General features: G+C 40.9%; 2 protein-coding genes across 7 annotated transcripts in view; one reads left to right on the top strand and one right to left on the bottom strand.

Annotated features, from left to right (window-relative positions):
* focad (focadhesin) overlaps window positions 1-4,468 on the bottom strand; it is a 75,557-nt gene extending 71,089 nt beyond the window's left edge. The window contains exon 1 of one of the 2 annotated variants that reach the window (XM_035424772.1): window positions 4,379-4,468. The gene's annotated coding sequence lies outside the window, so the exon portion shown is untranslated. Of the gene's footprint in view, window positions 1-1,437; window positions 1,520-4,378 lie in introns of those variants that run through there. The other variant, XM_035424771.1, reaches the window with a different exon arrangement.
* Window positions 101-14,712, top strand: part of mllt3 (MLLT3 super elongation complex subunit) — a 73,394-nt gene continuing 58,782 nt past the window's right edge. For 3 of the 5 annotated variants that reach the window (XM_035424778.1, XM_035424776.1, XM_035424775.1), the window contains exons 1-2: window positions 3,592-3,737; window positions 4,320-4,500. In XM_035424778.1, coding sequence (XP_035280669.1) covers window positions 3,726-3,737; window positions 4,320-4,500 — 193 coding nt within the window. In that variant the 5' untranslated portion in view covers window positions 3,592-3,725. Of the gene's footprint in view, window positions 208-3,591; window positions 3,738-4,319; window positions 4,501-14,712 lie in introns of those variants that run through there. The other 2 variants (XM_035424777.1, XM_035424779.1) reach the window with 2 other exon arrangements.

Below are 14,712 nucleotides of genomic sequence, written 5' to 3'. Positions count from 1 at the left end.
AGGCCTCATACACCGCCCCCCCCCCCCCTCACCCCTCCACCCCAACCCAAAAACCACCGCCCACACCCACCTGATAACAGACAAACCTGCACACTACTACAGCATACCAAACACAATGTTCCACTGCCGCTCAGCCTCAGACATACCAACCACTCTGCCCTGCACCTCAGTCAACCTGCCAGGCTGACAAACCAGCACCCCAAGTAGGTAAGAAAATGACATTACATTACATTTAAGGCAGATGCTTTTATCCAAAGCGACGTACAATAAGTGCATAAAATTTAATGTGCCTCAGTTATCTGTGTTTTTTCAGAACAAGTCAATAGCCAATGGGGCGGGGGGAGGGGGTCTGCAACTATTAGCCTCATTTATTTCGTTTACTGCTCACTAACAGTCTCAATCAGACCAAAAACAGAACTGCGCTTTCTTGTGTGTTTCTCTACAATGTGTACATAGTCCTGGACGTCTTCACCAAATTGAGTAACAACTATTTACAAAGTGTTTAAAAAACGTTAATGAAACAGAGTTGCCTTAGAGATCTTGATATCACATTAAAACAATGTTATTTTGAGACTAGCTGTGTGACAACAAAACAAGGATTCATTCAATGTGGACTGTAAATTCTACAGTACATCTGACCACTAAAAAAATGTTCCCCACCCAAGACACATAATATATGACCTAGTGATTTCCATAAATAGAAAAATGGCACAAGCATCTCTATGTGTTAAGTTTAAATGTAAGCTTCGAGCATGAAAACAAAGCGGACAAATGAAATTCCGGTGGATTCTAGAATGTAGTTTCAGGCAATGTAGCGACCTTTGTGCCGCCTGCTCTGCAGTGCGAATGCACACAATACAACATTGTTGCAATGATCATCTCTATGAAAATGTAGCTGTCACCCACTGCAGGCTAGCCAGCTAACAGCCTAGCAAACGAGTTAGGATAAATGTGTAATCTAAAATTAAATCTATTTTTTAAAATATGCAATATGTACGATAATACTAATAGCTAAAGTTAAATAGCTACATACAAAAATGTTCAACAGGAACATACATAATTTTAGCAAGCTAACTAGCTACCAAAGCATAGTCATGCAAAGGGAATTTTCCAGGGGTTCGCTAGACAACTAGCAACATGTTTTCGTTCAAGTACGAGCACCAACATACTTCGGAATTCGTGCAAGCTATAAGTTATTTCCAAGCTTCCTAAATAATTGTACGCTGCTGACGTTATAAGAGAATGTTTGCGAGCATCTCTTATTTGCGGCTACTTCTGAGTTAGCATTGCGTGTACTGCTGCTTACAGTGCTAGCAGACTAAAGTGCTCTGGAAATAACTTTCCGTATTGTCCCACAAATTCATGATTTTAACGCTAAGAAATGTTCGCAAATTTAATGTCGGGAACTAAGTTCAATAACGGAATGGCTATACTTACAAACTGTAGACGTTTCCTTCTTGAATCCCTTTCAAAGTAAAGCAACACATGGATGTACGGCAGAGCAATAGGGTCAAACGACCAAAATATGGATTTAAATAATCGCCCTTTTGCCTTCGCGCGAAAAACGCGAAGACACAGCATTGTATGTATCATAAATGAAAGCATTTTGCAACACTTGGTGAGTAATATGCACGCACATGTCCTATTGTGCCTTTCAAACATTATTTGTTCATATTTATCCCAAAGATTTTTCAAATTAAATAAACCTCACATACTTTTGACTCAGTTTATTCTGTTTAGTCATCTGCTTCAAAGAAAAGCCAGACTCTCAAACTCTCATATACATATTTTTTTTAAATAATCCTTTCCTCAAAAAACACTATCTTTTGAGTGCCATTCATGTGAGCAGTTCTTTGAAAAGTATGCATGCATCAACAGAACCTATATAAATAATATACAGACCACAGAAGTTTGATCTGATTGTTTTTGCAAAAAGTTAAATATTCTCAAATATTCTTAAGGTAGTATTCAAAACTTAAATGATACTGTCATAAATTGTTTTCTTTGATAATGAACTTTGTGGCAATTGCAGCCAACAAAGTACAGTATATGATGTGCAAGGTTCATGTATAGATCATAAATCGTAATCTCTGCGAGACAACTTGTATAAATAAAATCTAAATAAATATGAAATGTGGTTACATCCATTTTGTTTCAAGTTCAACACGAGCACTTTGAAGAGATGTGACACAAGCATTTAAGATGCTGCAAGCATGTGGCTGCTACATTGCAAGTAATGCTTCATACTAAAATACAGTGATGAATAACTATAAATCAAGGTGGTATCACACCAGCAATGAAAAGGATATGTACAGAATTTTAGTGCCAGGCCATACCCATTCTGAACATGTTCAGTTTGAGTTATATTTCTAAAAATGCATTACAGATAATTTAGTATTAAAGAAAATGAACATTTATTCAGGAACAAATATCTATATAAAAGATTTGATTTTTTAAAAAGTCAAATGCATTGTAATCGTTGGTAATCATGAGCGTATTCAATATTGGTGGCCCATTTTCTATGAGACTGTTGATTTAGTGTACCACCTGTTGGACATAACTAGAAGAACAGCTATTGTGCAAGGATAAATTAATGTCCTAAAAAGAGAATATTTAACTTTTTTTACTTCTGAGCTGCTCGACACTACTGTTACTGATACATGAGCAAAAAAACCTGTCTATTACATTCTGCACAATCAAATTAGACACTGAATTATTGTTACCTTTACCCCACGAGTTACAGTCCACATGCATTTGTTTTGACGGGTCAAAAAACATAGGTATTGGTGGGCTACATTTCTTCTCTTCCCTTGGAAGAAATGATACTAAGTAAGCCTACGCGAGAGCAAGGCTTACTTAGTATCATTCAAACGTATGAATAAAATAGTATTTTATTCATATGTTTGAACTTCATTTTGGAGTCAACAGACATAAAATACGACTGCAGAGCATGTTGCAAATTACCCAATTTTCTGCCCGAATATGGACTATTTTTTAAGGAATATGTCTTCAAAAATAAGCCACTCATATGTTTGAAATTGAGACCATTTGCGAATGCCCCAAAGCTCTGTCTTGGTGTCACATTCAAGGGATATTCAATAACAGGTCTTATAATATGTTTAAAATGTGTTGAAAATTCCCAATGAAATACAAATTCTGTATGTGAATTACCAGTTTGTATTCACTGTCTGTAGACAACTTGGAAAGTGACACTTTTGCATAAATTAGTAAACTGTAAATTAGTATTTTGTTTGGTCTGTTTATGCATTTTTTGCTTGCCAGAAAGTTATAACTTCTTGTAAGAAACTATTGACTGGCTTATTGTAGAAGCTGCAGTCTTTGCACGCTGTAATTATTCAATTAAAAAAATCCTAGAAAGCAACTTTCAATCTGTAGGCTACAGATCACAATTCCCAAATTTGTGCTCGCTTTTCAATCGCTTCGGTCCTCTGCAAGTTCACTTACGCCTGTAAGTTAGATGCTGCGTGACATTGGTTGTCTACACGTTTGCCCCGTTTCATTGGCTCGCGTTTTCTCCGCTTTGCCTGCGACTCTCTTGCCAGTGCACAAAAACCAGCGCATGCGTCTTTGCGTCGCTGCTCAGCCTTTGAAACTCGGGCTGAGTTCAATTAGGAGACCATGTCCGCCATCAACCCACTGCGCTCTTCTGTATTCTCGTTTAAACCAAATTCTCCATGAAATAGCAGTAACGCGTGGCCTCAAGAATGGCCAGTTCGGTGAGTATACCGTGGTCAATCCCGCTGTGTTTGGGTCTCATGAATGATATTGCTTTTTTGCATTAAGGAGGGGATAGCGCTCAGCCCGTCCGTGCTGCAGATTTCCAGACGTATTACCATACAAGTACAGTAGAACAAGTTGATCTGAGAGGCGCGTCTAGAATGCTGCATTTCTCATGCATTACAGAATGTCTGAAAAAAAGCAATCGTATGATGGATACGTTTAAGATAGAACATCATACCTCAATTTCCTCAGGGGTCGGCGCTTCGTAAAATGTAGCGCTTCAGCTAGGTTAGTGAAATGAACGATGAGAACCACACTGGTTGTGATTTACGCTGCTTTATTTCGGCTTGCTGCATCGGAAAACACAATGTTATAATATGTCAAAGTACGGCTGTAGTATTAGCTTGCATGCTGTAGGTTATACGATGATTTATGCATTCAACCATATGGCTGTCGGACTACATTTGTATGCATATGCATAGCTATATTCGTTGTGTTAATGTACTTGCAGTAAAGTTGGTTAATGCAAACCGTGGTTATTTTGAGTGGTAGCGTATTCTGTTATTTGGATGTTATAGGGTGCAGTTCAGGTGAAACTAGAGCTTGGTCACCGTGCCCAGGTCAGAAAGAAACCTACCGTGGAAGGTTTTACGCATGACTGGATGGTGTTCGTCAGAGGAGCCGAGCGCAGCAACATTCAGCACTTTGTGGAAAAAGTAGTTTTTCACCTGCACGAAAGCTTCCCAAGACCAAAAAGAGGTAAGGACAGCACCTCGTTCTGGTGTCGGCTTTGTTTATGTGATCACAAAGTGGTTGATTGTTATTATTTTGAATGTGTGAGTCTAGCGGTGCCAGGGAAATCAATGGTTTTTGTCCTCCAGAGGTGGCTCGTGATACTGATTAATGGTATCACGTATGCAGGTATGTAGCCGAATTGAATACACGTTGACGCAATTGGTCTTCGGGCAACTGCAATATAAATTAAATCAACCGGGGTTGCTCGTGTTTGGACAGCACCAACTTTGTCCGTTGAAAAAACTTTAGTTTAAAGATCCGTGGTCTTCGCAGAACTTGTGTTAAAGTTCATATGCGAGGCGCAATATATTACGATAAACTGTGGGATATGTGATTTCCACTGCACCGTGGTCTGTGAACAAGGTAATGCTTTTGAGCTTTAACCTAGCATGCTTTTTTCACCATTATTTTCATTGATTGTGTTTAGGCTACACGTTTTGTGTTTAGGCTACACAGTTTGGTGCACATTAATATGCATTCATTAAAATGAGTCAGAAATCAATAATGGCCATTAAAGACAATTCGTCACATTTTCCACCTCAGCTAAAACTACCCGAAGCGGTTCCTTTGCTTTTGAATAGTTTATCATACTCATGCAGTCAAGTGAATTTATTGCAACCAATAAGGCGAAGAGAACGGTTTACTTTATATTGCTAAATGCCACTGAGCTTATACATTTCGAGTGCATGAGTTTTGGACCATTTATCACTGAAAACGTACCGGTTTGCGGAATTAAAATGGTCAACTGAATTGTAGCCTGGGGCGTTTTCATTACATTGATGGCAGATTGCAGCGTTGTGTAAATATGCAATTACCGGGCAGCGAAAATCACTGAAATGCAAAAGTTCCCAAAGCATTAGGCTTACGCAAATTGTATCAATTTTATGAAAGCCACCTAACGCTTCATTAATATTGAAGACAACAAAGACCCTCGCAGTATCTCGGAGGTCCTGCAGCGACGTTCGCGTTTTCATGCCAGGCTACACGGCAATTTCGAAGCCTCTTTGCAAGAAAGAATGGTTCTGTGAACAGGGACTTGACTGAGATCGGGGTTTAGCGATATCAACCCTGCTCGTAAACGACTGTTGCCAGGTGTGGTATGACTGTTTAAATGCGAGTCTATCAGAACAAGTATTTCGGCTACGGACGGCGTATGTGGCTGCTGTGAATGCGATCCTTGTGGTAGAACAGGGTGCTGGTGATGGTGGAGTGGCGGGTGTGTGTGTGTGTGCGTGCTGAGAAGGGGGGTAAATTTACTGGGGGACTGGAAGGGATAAATTAAAATATTTGTTGGTTTGGGGGATTCCCCCCTCGTTACCAGTGGCGTATTTTCAGCTTTCCTTTACGTGACAAGTGCTGGGAAAGACGCCAGAGTCAGTGCTTTGGAGAGACCCTGTCATATTGTAATTACACGCGACTCGGATTGCAGAGGGAAACATTTTCCATTTATTGAGAACAGTTGTGAGATTATGCCGAGATTTGAGAGTAGTTGCTGTCATCTTTCTGTTGATTTACAAATCAAGTAGCCTATGCTTAATTTTAACGAATGCATTCAATTTTAATTTGTTTCGCTGCTTTAATCATTTATGTCATCTGATTATTTCCAATATGAGAATTTACGCGCGTGAATGTAGACTTGGGTATAGCTTCTAACGTTAAATAGGCAAAGGCGCATTAACTGATAGTATAATTATTTTAACAGCTATAATTTTGATTCTGATTCGTCGTCCTTACAAGTCGAACGAACGTCTGTGTATGTGAACTTGATATTAATTTGTCTAAAAACAGCGCTCAGATATGAGGCGCCATGTATCTTGGAGTATTGGAACCCTATTTATAACCTCTTGATTCTGTCAAGTGGTTGTCGTAGTCTGTACACTTGATTTTTGGCTCCAACAATAGGTTTTTACTGTGACTTATGTTCTCGCTGTGACTTATACAACAACTTGTGTTAAGACTGCTTGTTTCCCACATTTCACCCTCCCTAGTGTTAGTTCGGGTTTGCGCCGGGGGACCGTCATAACCGTGGGTTGGATGCTCCTCAGAGCGTTTGGTGCCGAGTATTTTGTTATTACGATACCTACCTTCAGTTTTGCACATGCTGCTTTTTGCGCTTAATGGAGTGTGCTGTCAGCATCTTTTGCCCTTTCTTTTTTTAAATCGATGCATCCATTCTGATCCTGTTTGAATCTTGAACATTAGGATGGCTTCATTTTGCTTCCATGGGTCTCTGAAAGCTATGATGTCTTAAAATTAGCCTTGTTGCATGCATAACTTTGAAAAGCATCATTTGAAAGGGGTGTTGAAGTGGCTTTTCTGCCCCTAAACAGAAAGTGCAGCAAACAGTAGTGAAGCATCGCTGTCCAATGAATTTGCTTATTAAGGAGTTCAGGCCTCATGGTCTGTTAAACAAACCACTCAACCCCCCCCCCCCCCCCCCCCAAACACACGCGCACACACAGGCACTTTGGTTTAATGGTCCTTTCTTTCACTTATTCGTGGTGTGGAGTAACTGATTAGAGAAATGTGATCATCCAATTGAATGTTTTCTTTTTTTTTTCTTCTTTTTTTTTCGGAAAGTGCAGTGCGAAGTCCCTAAAAATTATGGTGCTGACTGCGTGCATGCACATTACAATGATGTCGTCATGTCTGCGATTATTATCGACAATGCTGCATGCTAGATCTCAACAAAAACACATTTTCAAAGTACGAAAATGGCAAGTCAATCACACATACAAAGCACAAAGTATTGTTATTAAAATGAGGCCAAGTTACAACAAACAATATTGGCTTATTATCAATATTATCTTAACTCACACAAATTAAACAAGCTCCATTCCAAGTAATGCTACCCAATGTTTCCGGAATTATTTGATGTAACTTGGCTCTGTGTTCTTCCTCTTACCGTCTGAAGAGAATGTAGTCATTCAAATTTTGTGTCACATGAAAGTATCAAACACCAACATTAAAATAAATAAATACAGTGACTACACAATGTGTAAATGGTTGTATGTGTCTAGGTATGAATGTGTTTGTAAATGTGAATGTTATACGCTGCTGGAAACGTTTCCCCATGGGGATAATGAAGTATTCTATCTATTGATTTATCTATCTACCGTATCTATTTTACAATCGGTTCTTATTTTATGTTGTGAATTTACAATAACTTCTACATTTTGTGACATTAACTTGACGGCCGAGTATTAACATCTGGATAGGTTTTCTTGCACTGTTTAAAACATTCCTTTAAGTAATGTCTTCCATGCCACCATTTGTGTTATTTGACACTGATGTGAATGACCACATTCTCTTGAGGTTGGTAGATGTATAGACACAGAACCAAGTTACGTGGAATAATTTAGGAAACGTGACACGGTATTGCTTTTAAGTAGGTTTAATTTGTGTGAGCTGTGATAGCCAATATTTTTTGTTGCAACTTTGATCATTTTGATATCAATACTTTTAAAGGCATAGATTCTGCTAGTTTTAATTAATGGCGTATAGACAGTGCTTTGTATGTGTGAGTAACTTGGTATTTTTGTATGTTCAAAATGTGTTTTTGTTGAAATAATTTCTTTTTATACTGTGCTATAACTGATAATAATAATGCATATAAATGTATGAACCACAAGATAATTAAATCTAGAGAGACATGCATATTCATACATACAAATGCACAATACATTCTAGCTCAAAGGTACATAGGCATGGATGCAGTCATTTTTCTTGTACCATAAATTACTGATAATTGGAAGTGTTCATATTTTAAAATGGATTACAGTGTTTGTTTAATTGGTTTGTTGTATACATGATATACCTACTAATTGTTTGTATGTCGGTGGATGATCTATAGGCCTAGAGAACATTAATTAAAAAATGTTGTTTTTGCAACGTAGCTACAGTGGCCTAGTTTAAAAGTAGTTAACACTCGATATGCCTTAGTGGTCAATTTGACCATTATCTCTTAAGAAAATCGATAAATCTGCCACCATGAAATCCATATGCCCCCCATATGTCATGACTTTTCCTAAAATGAATATCAGTATTGCATACGGTAATTGTTATAAACACTTAAATTGCCATAAGCGGTTAATTTGACCATCATTTATTTTGCCTGTATGCTTGAACATTTTGATCGCCGCGTGTAACCTTGTTGCTGCACGCGTCGAATAGTGTCCAGCCGCAGGCCTGCAGAACAAGCCCCTGGCTGGGCGAGGCCTACAGTAGTAGTCCAAGGTTTTAGGGCCTGCCTTGTAGTCATGTACCTGTTTGAGTCATGAAAAGGTTTGGGTACCGAAACCCAATAGCACTATGGCACTGGTTCCCATATGACCAGTACTTACCAGACCGAATCGCAGAGCAGATTTCGGTGCTTCATTTCTGCACATCGTTTTGGTGCAGTCTTCGCTAATGTTTCGCTTGCTCTGCCATCTATGTCAGTGGCGGCGGGTACCTTTAGCAAACTAGCTAGCGTTAAACTTGGTCAAAATGCCGAAAGTGAAACTGTCCAAAATGTGGGAATGATACCCATCCCTAGTAATGAAACGATATATTATGTGGGGTTTGCATGTGAAATGACAGAGAATGCATTTCAGAAATGCTTAGATTATAGAGCTGTAAAAGCATTAGGTTTAATTTTTGGCAGTTATTGGTTAGCAATCAAGCTAGCTATAAAACTGTTTTATTGGCTGAAATGGCATCCCGTGCGTTTCCTTATATGCCCATTTTGCTTGTGTATCCAAGTATTCTGCAAATGACGACTTTGATCAGACTATGATCGGATACTATTATTGGCAGATGTAGCTATATGTCCACTGGGGATAATTATTGATTGTAAGACTGGAGAATTTATGATGTAATCGGCAGAAAAAAGGGGGAGGAGAAAATGCTAAATAATCCAAGTTTGGGGCTTTATCGTGTGGACATGTGATGTTGTATCTGAATTCTGCGTGTTCACATGAGGTCAGAAGGTACAGAAGTTAATGTTTTTAAGGGCTGAGAGTCTGTGGTTATGTTTGTTGGAAACCCAGAAAAGTGGCAAACTCTCGGTGCTGTATAGGCATGGGGCATGCCGCCCCACCAACTTAGAGGATGGCATAACTGCCATCCCAATAAAAGAATCGGAAAAACACCGTTCATTGTGATGCAGCAAGATTTTTGAAAATAGGGGTACTTTGAATAAAGGTTTGAACTGGGCTACTGGACTGAATTTAGCGAGGTGGGGAACAGTCCTGTTATGGAGCCTTTTCACTTTAGTTTGGTCATCTAGTGACAGAACACAGGTGAAATTTAGGCTATACTCTGTTGAAGCTCCTCAGTGAGTGAGAGTGATGGGTAACCATGTCTAGTGCTGGTGAATTGCAGTTCAAATCTTTTTCTTTTTTTTTGTTGTAACTGACAGTTATTAAACACGCTTTGGAAAGCTGAGCAGGATTCAGTAAGCCTAGCGGTGAATAAAGCACAGGTAAGCATTTTAGTTTAGACATGCATCTGAACTGCTGGCAGTCCCCCCTGAAATTTTGTTAAGAATTTGTTTGTCTGCTAAAAAATCTATATGATTTGAATGCTGTTGAGCAATGTTCAAAAATCGTTTTAGTGGTTCACATCATGGAGAAAATGTTTTGGTGGAGCTTGGGTACTGATTGTTAAATAATAATTTTTGCAATTGCTTTTAAAGGTTTTATTCTCAGATGTGAAGTCTGATCATATTATGTAGACCCTGATTTCCAGTAGCATAAGAAATACATGATGCTAGGTTGAGAACAGCTGACTGCCTGTGTCAAGTCTTGGACCGCTTGTGTTTTCCTCTGTGCAAAACGCGTGTCACTTCGAGACTGTACTGCACAGAACTGGACTGATTTCAAGCTTTGCACTGGATCTAAGTGTGTGTGTGTGTGTGCGCACTGGATCTAAGCGTGTGTGTCTGAGAGCTTGTGACACATGTCTGGCATGAATCTCCAGAGTATTTACTTTCCCAAAACATTAAAGCAGGATCCTAATAAATCAGGCTCAGAGCCTAATTTAGAAACCGCTTTGAAACCTGTCTTAAGGCCCTTCTGATGACAAGTGTAAGACGTTAAATGAACGCTTAATTATATTTTGTTTTTACTTTCCGTGATGAATGTGTGCCGGGCACGAAGAAGAGTGTCAGTGAAGCAGAGGGAGGATGATTAACCTGGAGCAAATCCGCCTGTCTGACAAGTTGAGATTCCTTCAAATCCCCCCAGAAGTGCAAGAACCTGCATTGTTTGTTTTTGTGCTTTGAGAAATTGTAGAGCTGTGAACATTTGTAGGGCTCTAGAGTCTTTTCAAGTGGCATTTGAGCAATGGACACAGAGAAATATCAGAAAATTTGGGATGATGTTTTAGCCCCCCCCCTCCCCAAAAGACTAGGGATTTCTGAGACGCGTGTTTCCGACTGTGAATTTCATGTCACACAAATATACTAAGTGGCATTTGCCTTTCTGTCGAGGCAATCGGAGTTGCGTGTTTTTCAATTGCCTTGGCAAATCACCGACAAGTTCAGCGCAGTTGTGGCGGAAGACGCCTTGTCAACAACACCCTTTCTGAGAAGAAACAACATGCGTTTCTGGAGAATGATAACTGTGAAGGTCAGGTTTGTTGTTTTTTCCTAATTTAAATGGTGTTCACACTCCCTTCGTTGGCATGGAGATTCAATGTGGAAACTCAGTAAGCCGTTTTAGTGTCATTTACCCTCCGGGCTGGCTCCCTCATTTGCATGGCTGAAATGGTCACTCTCACACTCAAGTAAAGAAGCAAAGGGCTGTTTTCTTTCGGGGGGGGGAGGGGGCGCGGTTGTTCAACTTTAACCCTGAATGGAAAAGCATACCCATTTTATTTTTTGCAAGAAACTGTCCAGGCGAACGGTCAAGGTTATTCTGTGTGTGTGTGTGTGTGTGTGTGTGTGTGTCCCGCTACCAACCGACTGGCTTTGATCAGAGTCGGGGGGGTGGGGGGGGTGGGGGGATGAAGGGCCTGAGGATGTGGGGTTGGGAGGGGAGAGGGAAACTGGGAGCCCTGACGTGCGCGTGTTTGACATTTTAATACCGCCAGTCTCGCCAGAGAGCGCCGTATCGGCACAGCTGCCCAGCAACCAGAACCCCCCCACCCCCACCCCCCCTCACTCCTAGAGCCCACCAGAGAGAGCGCACCATGGCATGAAGTCACTTCCTCCTGATTTTTGGGGGGGCCTCAATACTGTTTTAATATAGTCAATTTTGCAGCTGTTCTGGATTAAACTGGTGCCCTCTCCTGACTTGAAAGAAAAGGCTGTGACTTGTCTTACTTTGAAAATATGTCTGTGTAAATATTCACATCCCCCCCACCCCCGGTTTAAACTATATGCTTTAAGCACAACTTTCCAGTGAGGACAAAGCTGCTTTTTTAGGACGGTTACAATTTTTTGTAAACCCTCTGGGCATTAAAATGAGCAATATTAATCTCAAACTGTTTTGCCAATAAAGGAAGATTTTCTTAATTTACGTTTTCTTTAGATGCTTGTCCAGATTAGATTTTTACAATTTTGCTTTTCTATAGTCGTACATGCATTTAAATGAGATCGAAATGCTATCCATGTAAAGAAGGGAAAAAAATAATGTATAAAAAATGGTGAGGGTTGGAGGGAAACTATGATTGGCTGTCATGCTGTGCAACCATGGAAACCTGAAATTTAGAGCTGGAAATGTGGAGACCTGCGGGGTCCGTCTGAAGGCTAACGACGGGTGAATCGCTCGTTTTGGCTTCCTTCGCGTGGGCCTGATTGGGTGTGCTTGGGCCAAGTGTACGAATACTACAGCCAAACTGTCTTTAGTTCATCAGAGCAGTCTCCTGAAATTGAGCCACACCCACAGTGTGTGATTTTTTTTTTTTTTTTTTTCCCCTCCTCATGTTCTCCAAAAATGCGTCTGTCCTTTAACTGAAACGTACTGTTCAAAGGAGTCGCGGACATGTCACTGCTTGCGGGAAAGACTGCACGTTTTCTCCATTGTGTGCGTGCCCTGGTGTTCTTTGGGTTAGAGGTGTGTGTGAGTCTTGTCCCGTGGTCTTGGTATTTTTGGCTGTGTGGAATCGAGTGTTTGCTGCCAAAAGGGCTGGACCTTTACGACTGTAGGTCTACCATCAGTTTATAGACTTTCTGGACTAAACTGAGCATGCAGCCTACATCTGAATTCTACATATTTTTTAAAAAAATCAGTTGATGTGACGGTTTGACTCTTGAACATTAGGGTAGTTTCATTTAGCCTTTTTGTGTGTCTTTCCCATGGTGGTTTTAACCTTGTTATATTTTTTATGTTGTAATAAGTGTGCTGTTAATATTACATTACATTACATATATTTTAAAATGAGTTTCCATATTGGATACGTTTTGCATGTAGGTAATTTCTGTCAGGACAGGGATCTTTCACTTTTTCTGATGCAGAGACCCCATCCAGCATCAGTGGAATCCAGAGGTCCCCCATCACATTATTTAAAAAAAAATAGGTTTTATAATATTTTGCTGCGTCTATATATTACATATCAAGCCTGGCTAGGGACCCCGCACAATACCTTCAAGGACCCCCAGGGGTCTGCGGACCCCCTGTAGCAAAGCCAGGTATTGGGAGTGTGTAGTGGCCCTTTTGCGCAGTGCTCTGCGCATGGCTCTTATCTGCAGCAGGTTGCTATCGGTCACAGGGCTCCTCTGCCCTGGGGGCCCTGCTCTCGGTCTCGCGGCATCGCTGCCAACACGCGGCCGCCCGCGCCTGGTATCTGCGTAACCAGGGAAACGGGCGTCCGCAGCAGTGCGTTTATCTGCCGCGGCCTTGTGTCCCTGTCACTTTAAGCACCCTCTCCCATCAGCGAGGGGTCTGTGTGATCCGTTCGCTGTTGGCGTTGTGGTGTTCCCTACACAAGTCGATGAATGGGCAGGACATTTACTGGGTTTTTCCTGGATTGGAATGTCTTGGGCGGGCTGCTTAAGTGTGCGGCCCCCCCCCCCTCCACCCCCCACCCTGCCCCAAGCTGCCTGAGCCTCCTATACAAGTAATCATGCAAACAAAAAACAAACAAAAAAACCTGCAAAACGATGAGAAATGTTAGTGCATTTACTGGTCATGACTGATACTGCATTTCAAGTTTGTAGACCTAGTTCATTTGCTAAAGGCTAATCTTTGAGTGAATGTATACAAATAATCTACATACATCAATGTGATATTTGTGTAGATATTAAGTTAAACGGTTAATATGGTACCCTACGTTTTGAGTGACTAAAATGCATTTCAAGACAAATTGCAATTCTAGATAGCCTACCACTATTCCTGTAGAATCTTACAATGTGTTGATCCTTCAGTGTAGGCAATATTTCCCCCCCTAATTCTGGCACTTACAAAATGTAACCTGTCAATAAATATTTAAATTTTTTCGAATTTTTAAAATTTGCCATACATTTCATTTTTGTAAAAGCCTGCATCTCAATGCATTGTGGTGGCTTCTTTAAGATTTTACAGAACTGTACATTCTAAATGCATGTGTGTATATATGTATATGTATGTGTATAGATACGCGTGTGCGTGCATGCATGTGTACAAAGATACACTTTCCCCAAATTTGGGGATTTATCCCCCCAACATGGATAATATCCTTCCTTTTGAAACTTAGTTTTGCACAATTATACTGAGGAAAATGATGGACATAAAATGCTGTTACTACTGCTACTTAATAAAGAAAATAAATGGTTAGTGAATGTCATTATTGTTATTATTTGGGGCCAGTTTGGGCGAGATGCAGGTGAGGTGTAGGTAAGGCGCAGGTGAGGGGGGCGGAGCCCGGAGCAAAGCACCGTGGGAGACCCTCGCGCTGTTGCCGTGGTGAGTTTCCACCTCGAGCGCTCAGGGAGGCTTCTCCAGAGCGGGGCCTGGGGGACCCGGTCGCTCCACGTGTCAGAATGAATGATGCAATCTCCAATGAACTTACAGCATAGCTTTATGCGGTGGGGGGGGGTTCTGGTGTTTCCTTGACGATGGCTCCACATCATGGCATTATTTTCTCATCGGGCCATGTGCCAGTTTGTTTGGCTCTGAGGCCCAGGGCGTTTGTGTAATGCCGAGGGGTGCCGCCGTTTGGGTCCAGCGCGAACGCTTGGCGCGTCGCCGCGGGTGGCGCCCGGGTGTTAAATGC

The sequence above is a fragment of the Anguilla anguilla genome, chromosome 7, assembly GCF_013347855.1.
Source record: "Anguilla anguilla isolate fAngAng1 chromosome 7, fAngAng1.pri, whole genome shotgun sequence".
NCBI lineage: Eukaryota > Metazoa > Chordata > Actinopteri > Anguilliformes > Anguillidae > Anguilla > Anguilla anguilla.
This window is presented reverse-complemented; position numbering and strand designations above follow the sequence as displayed.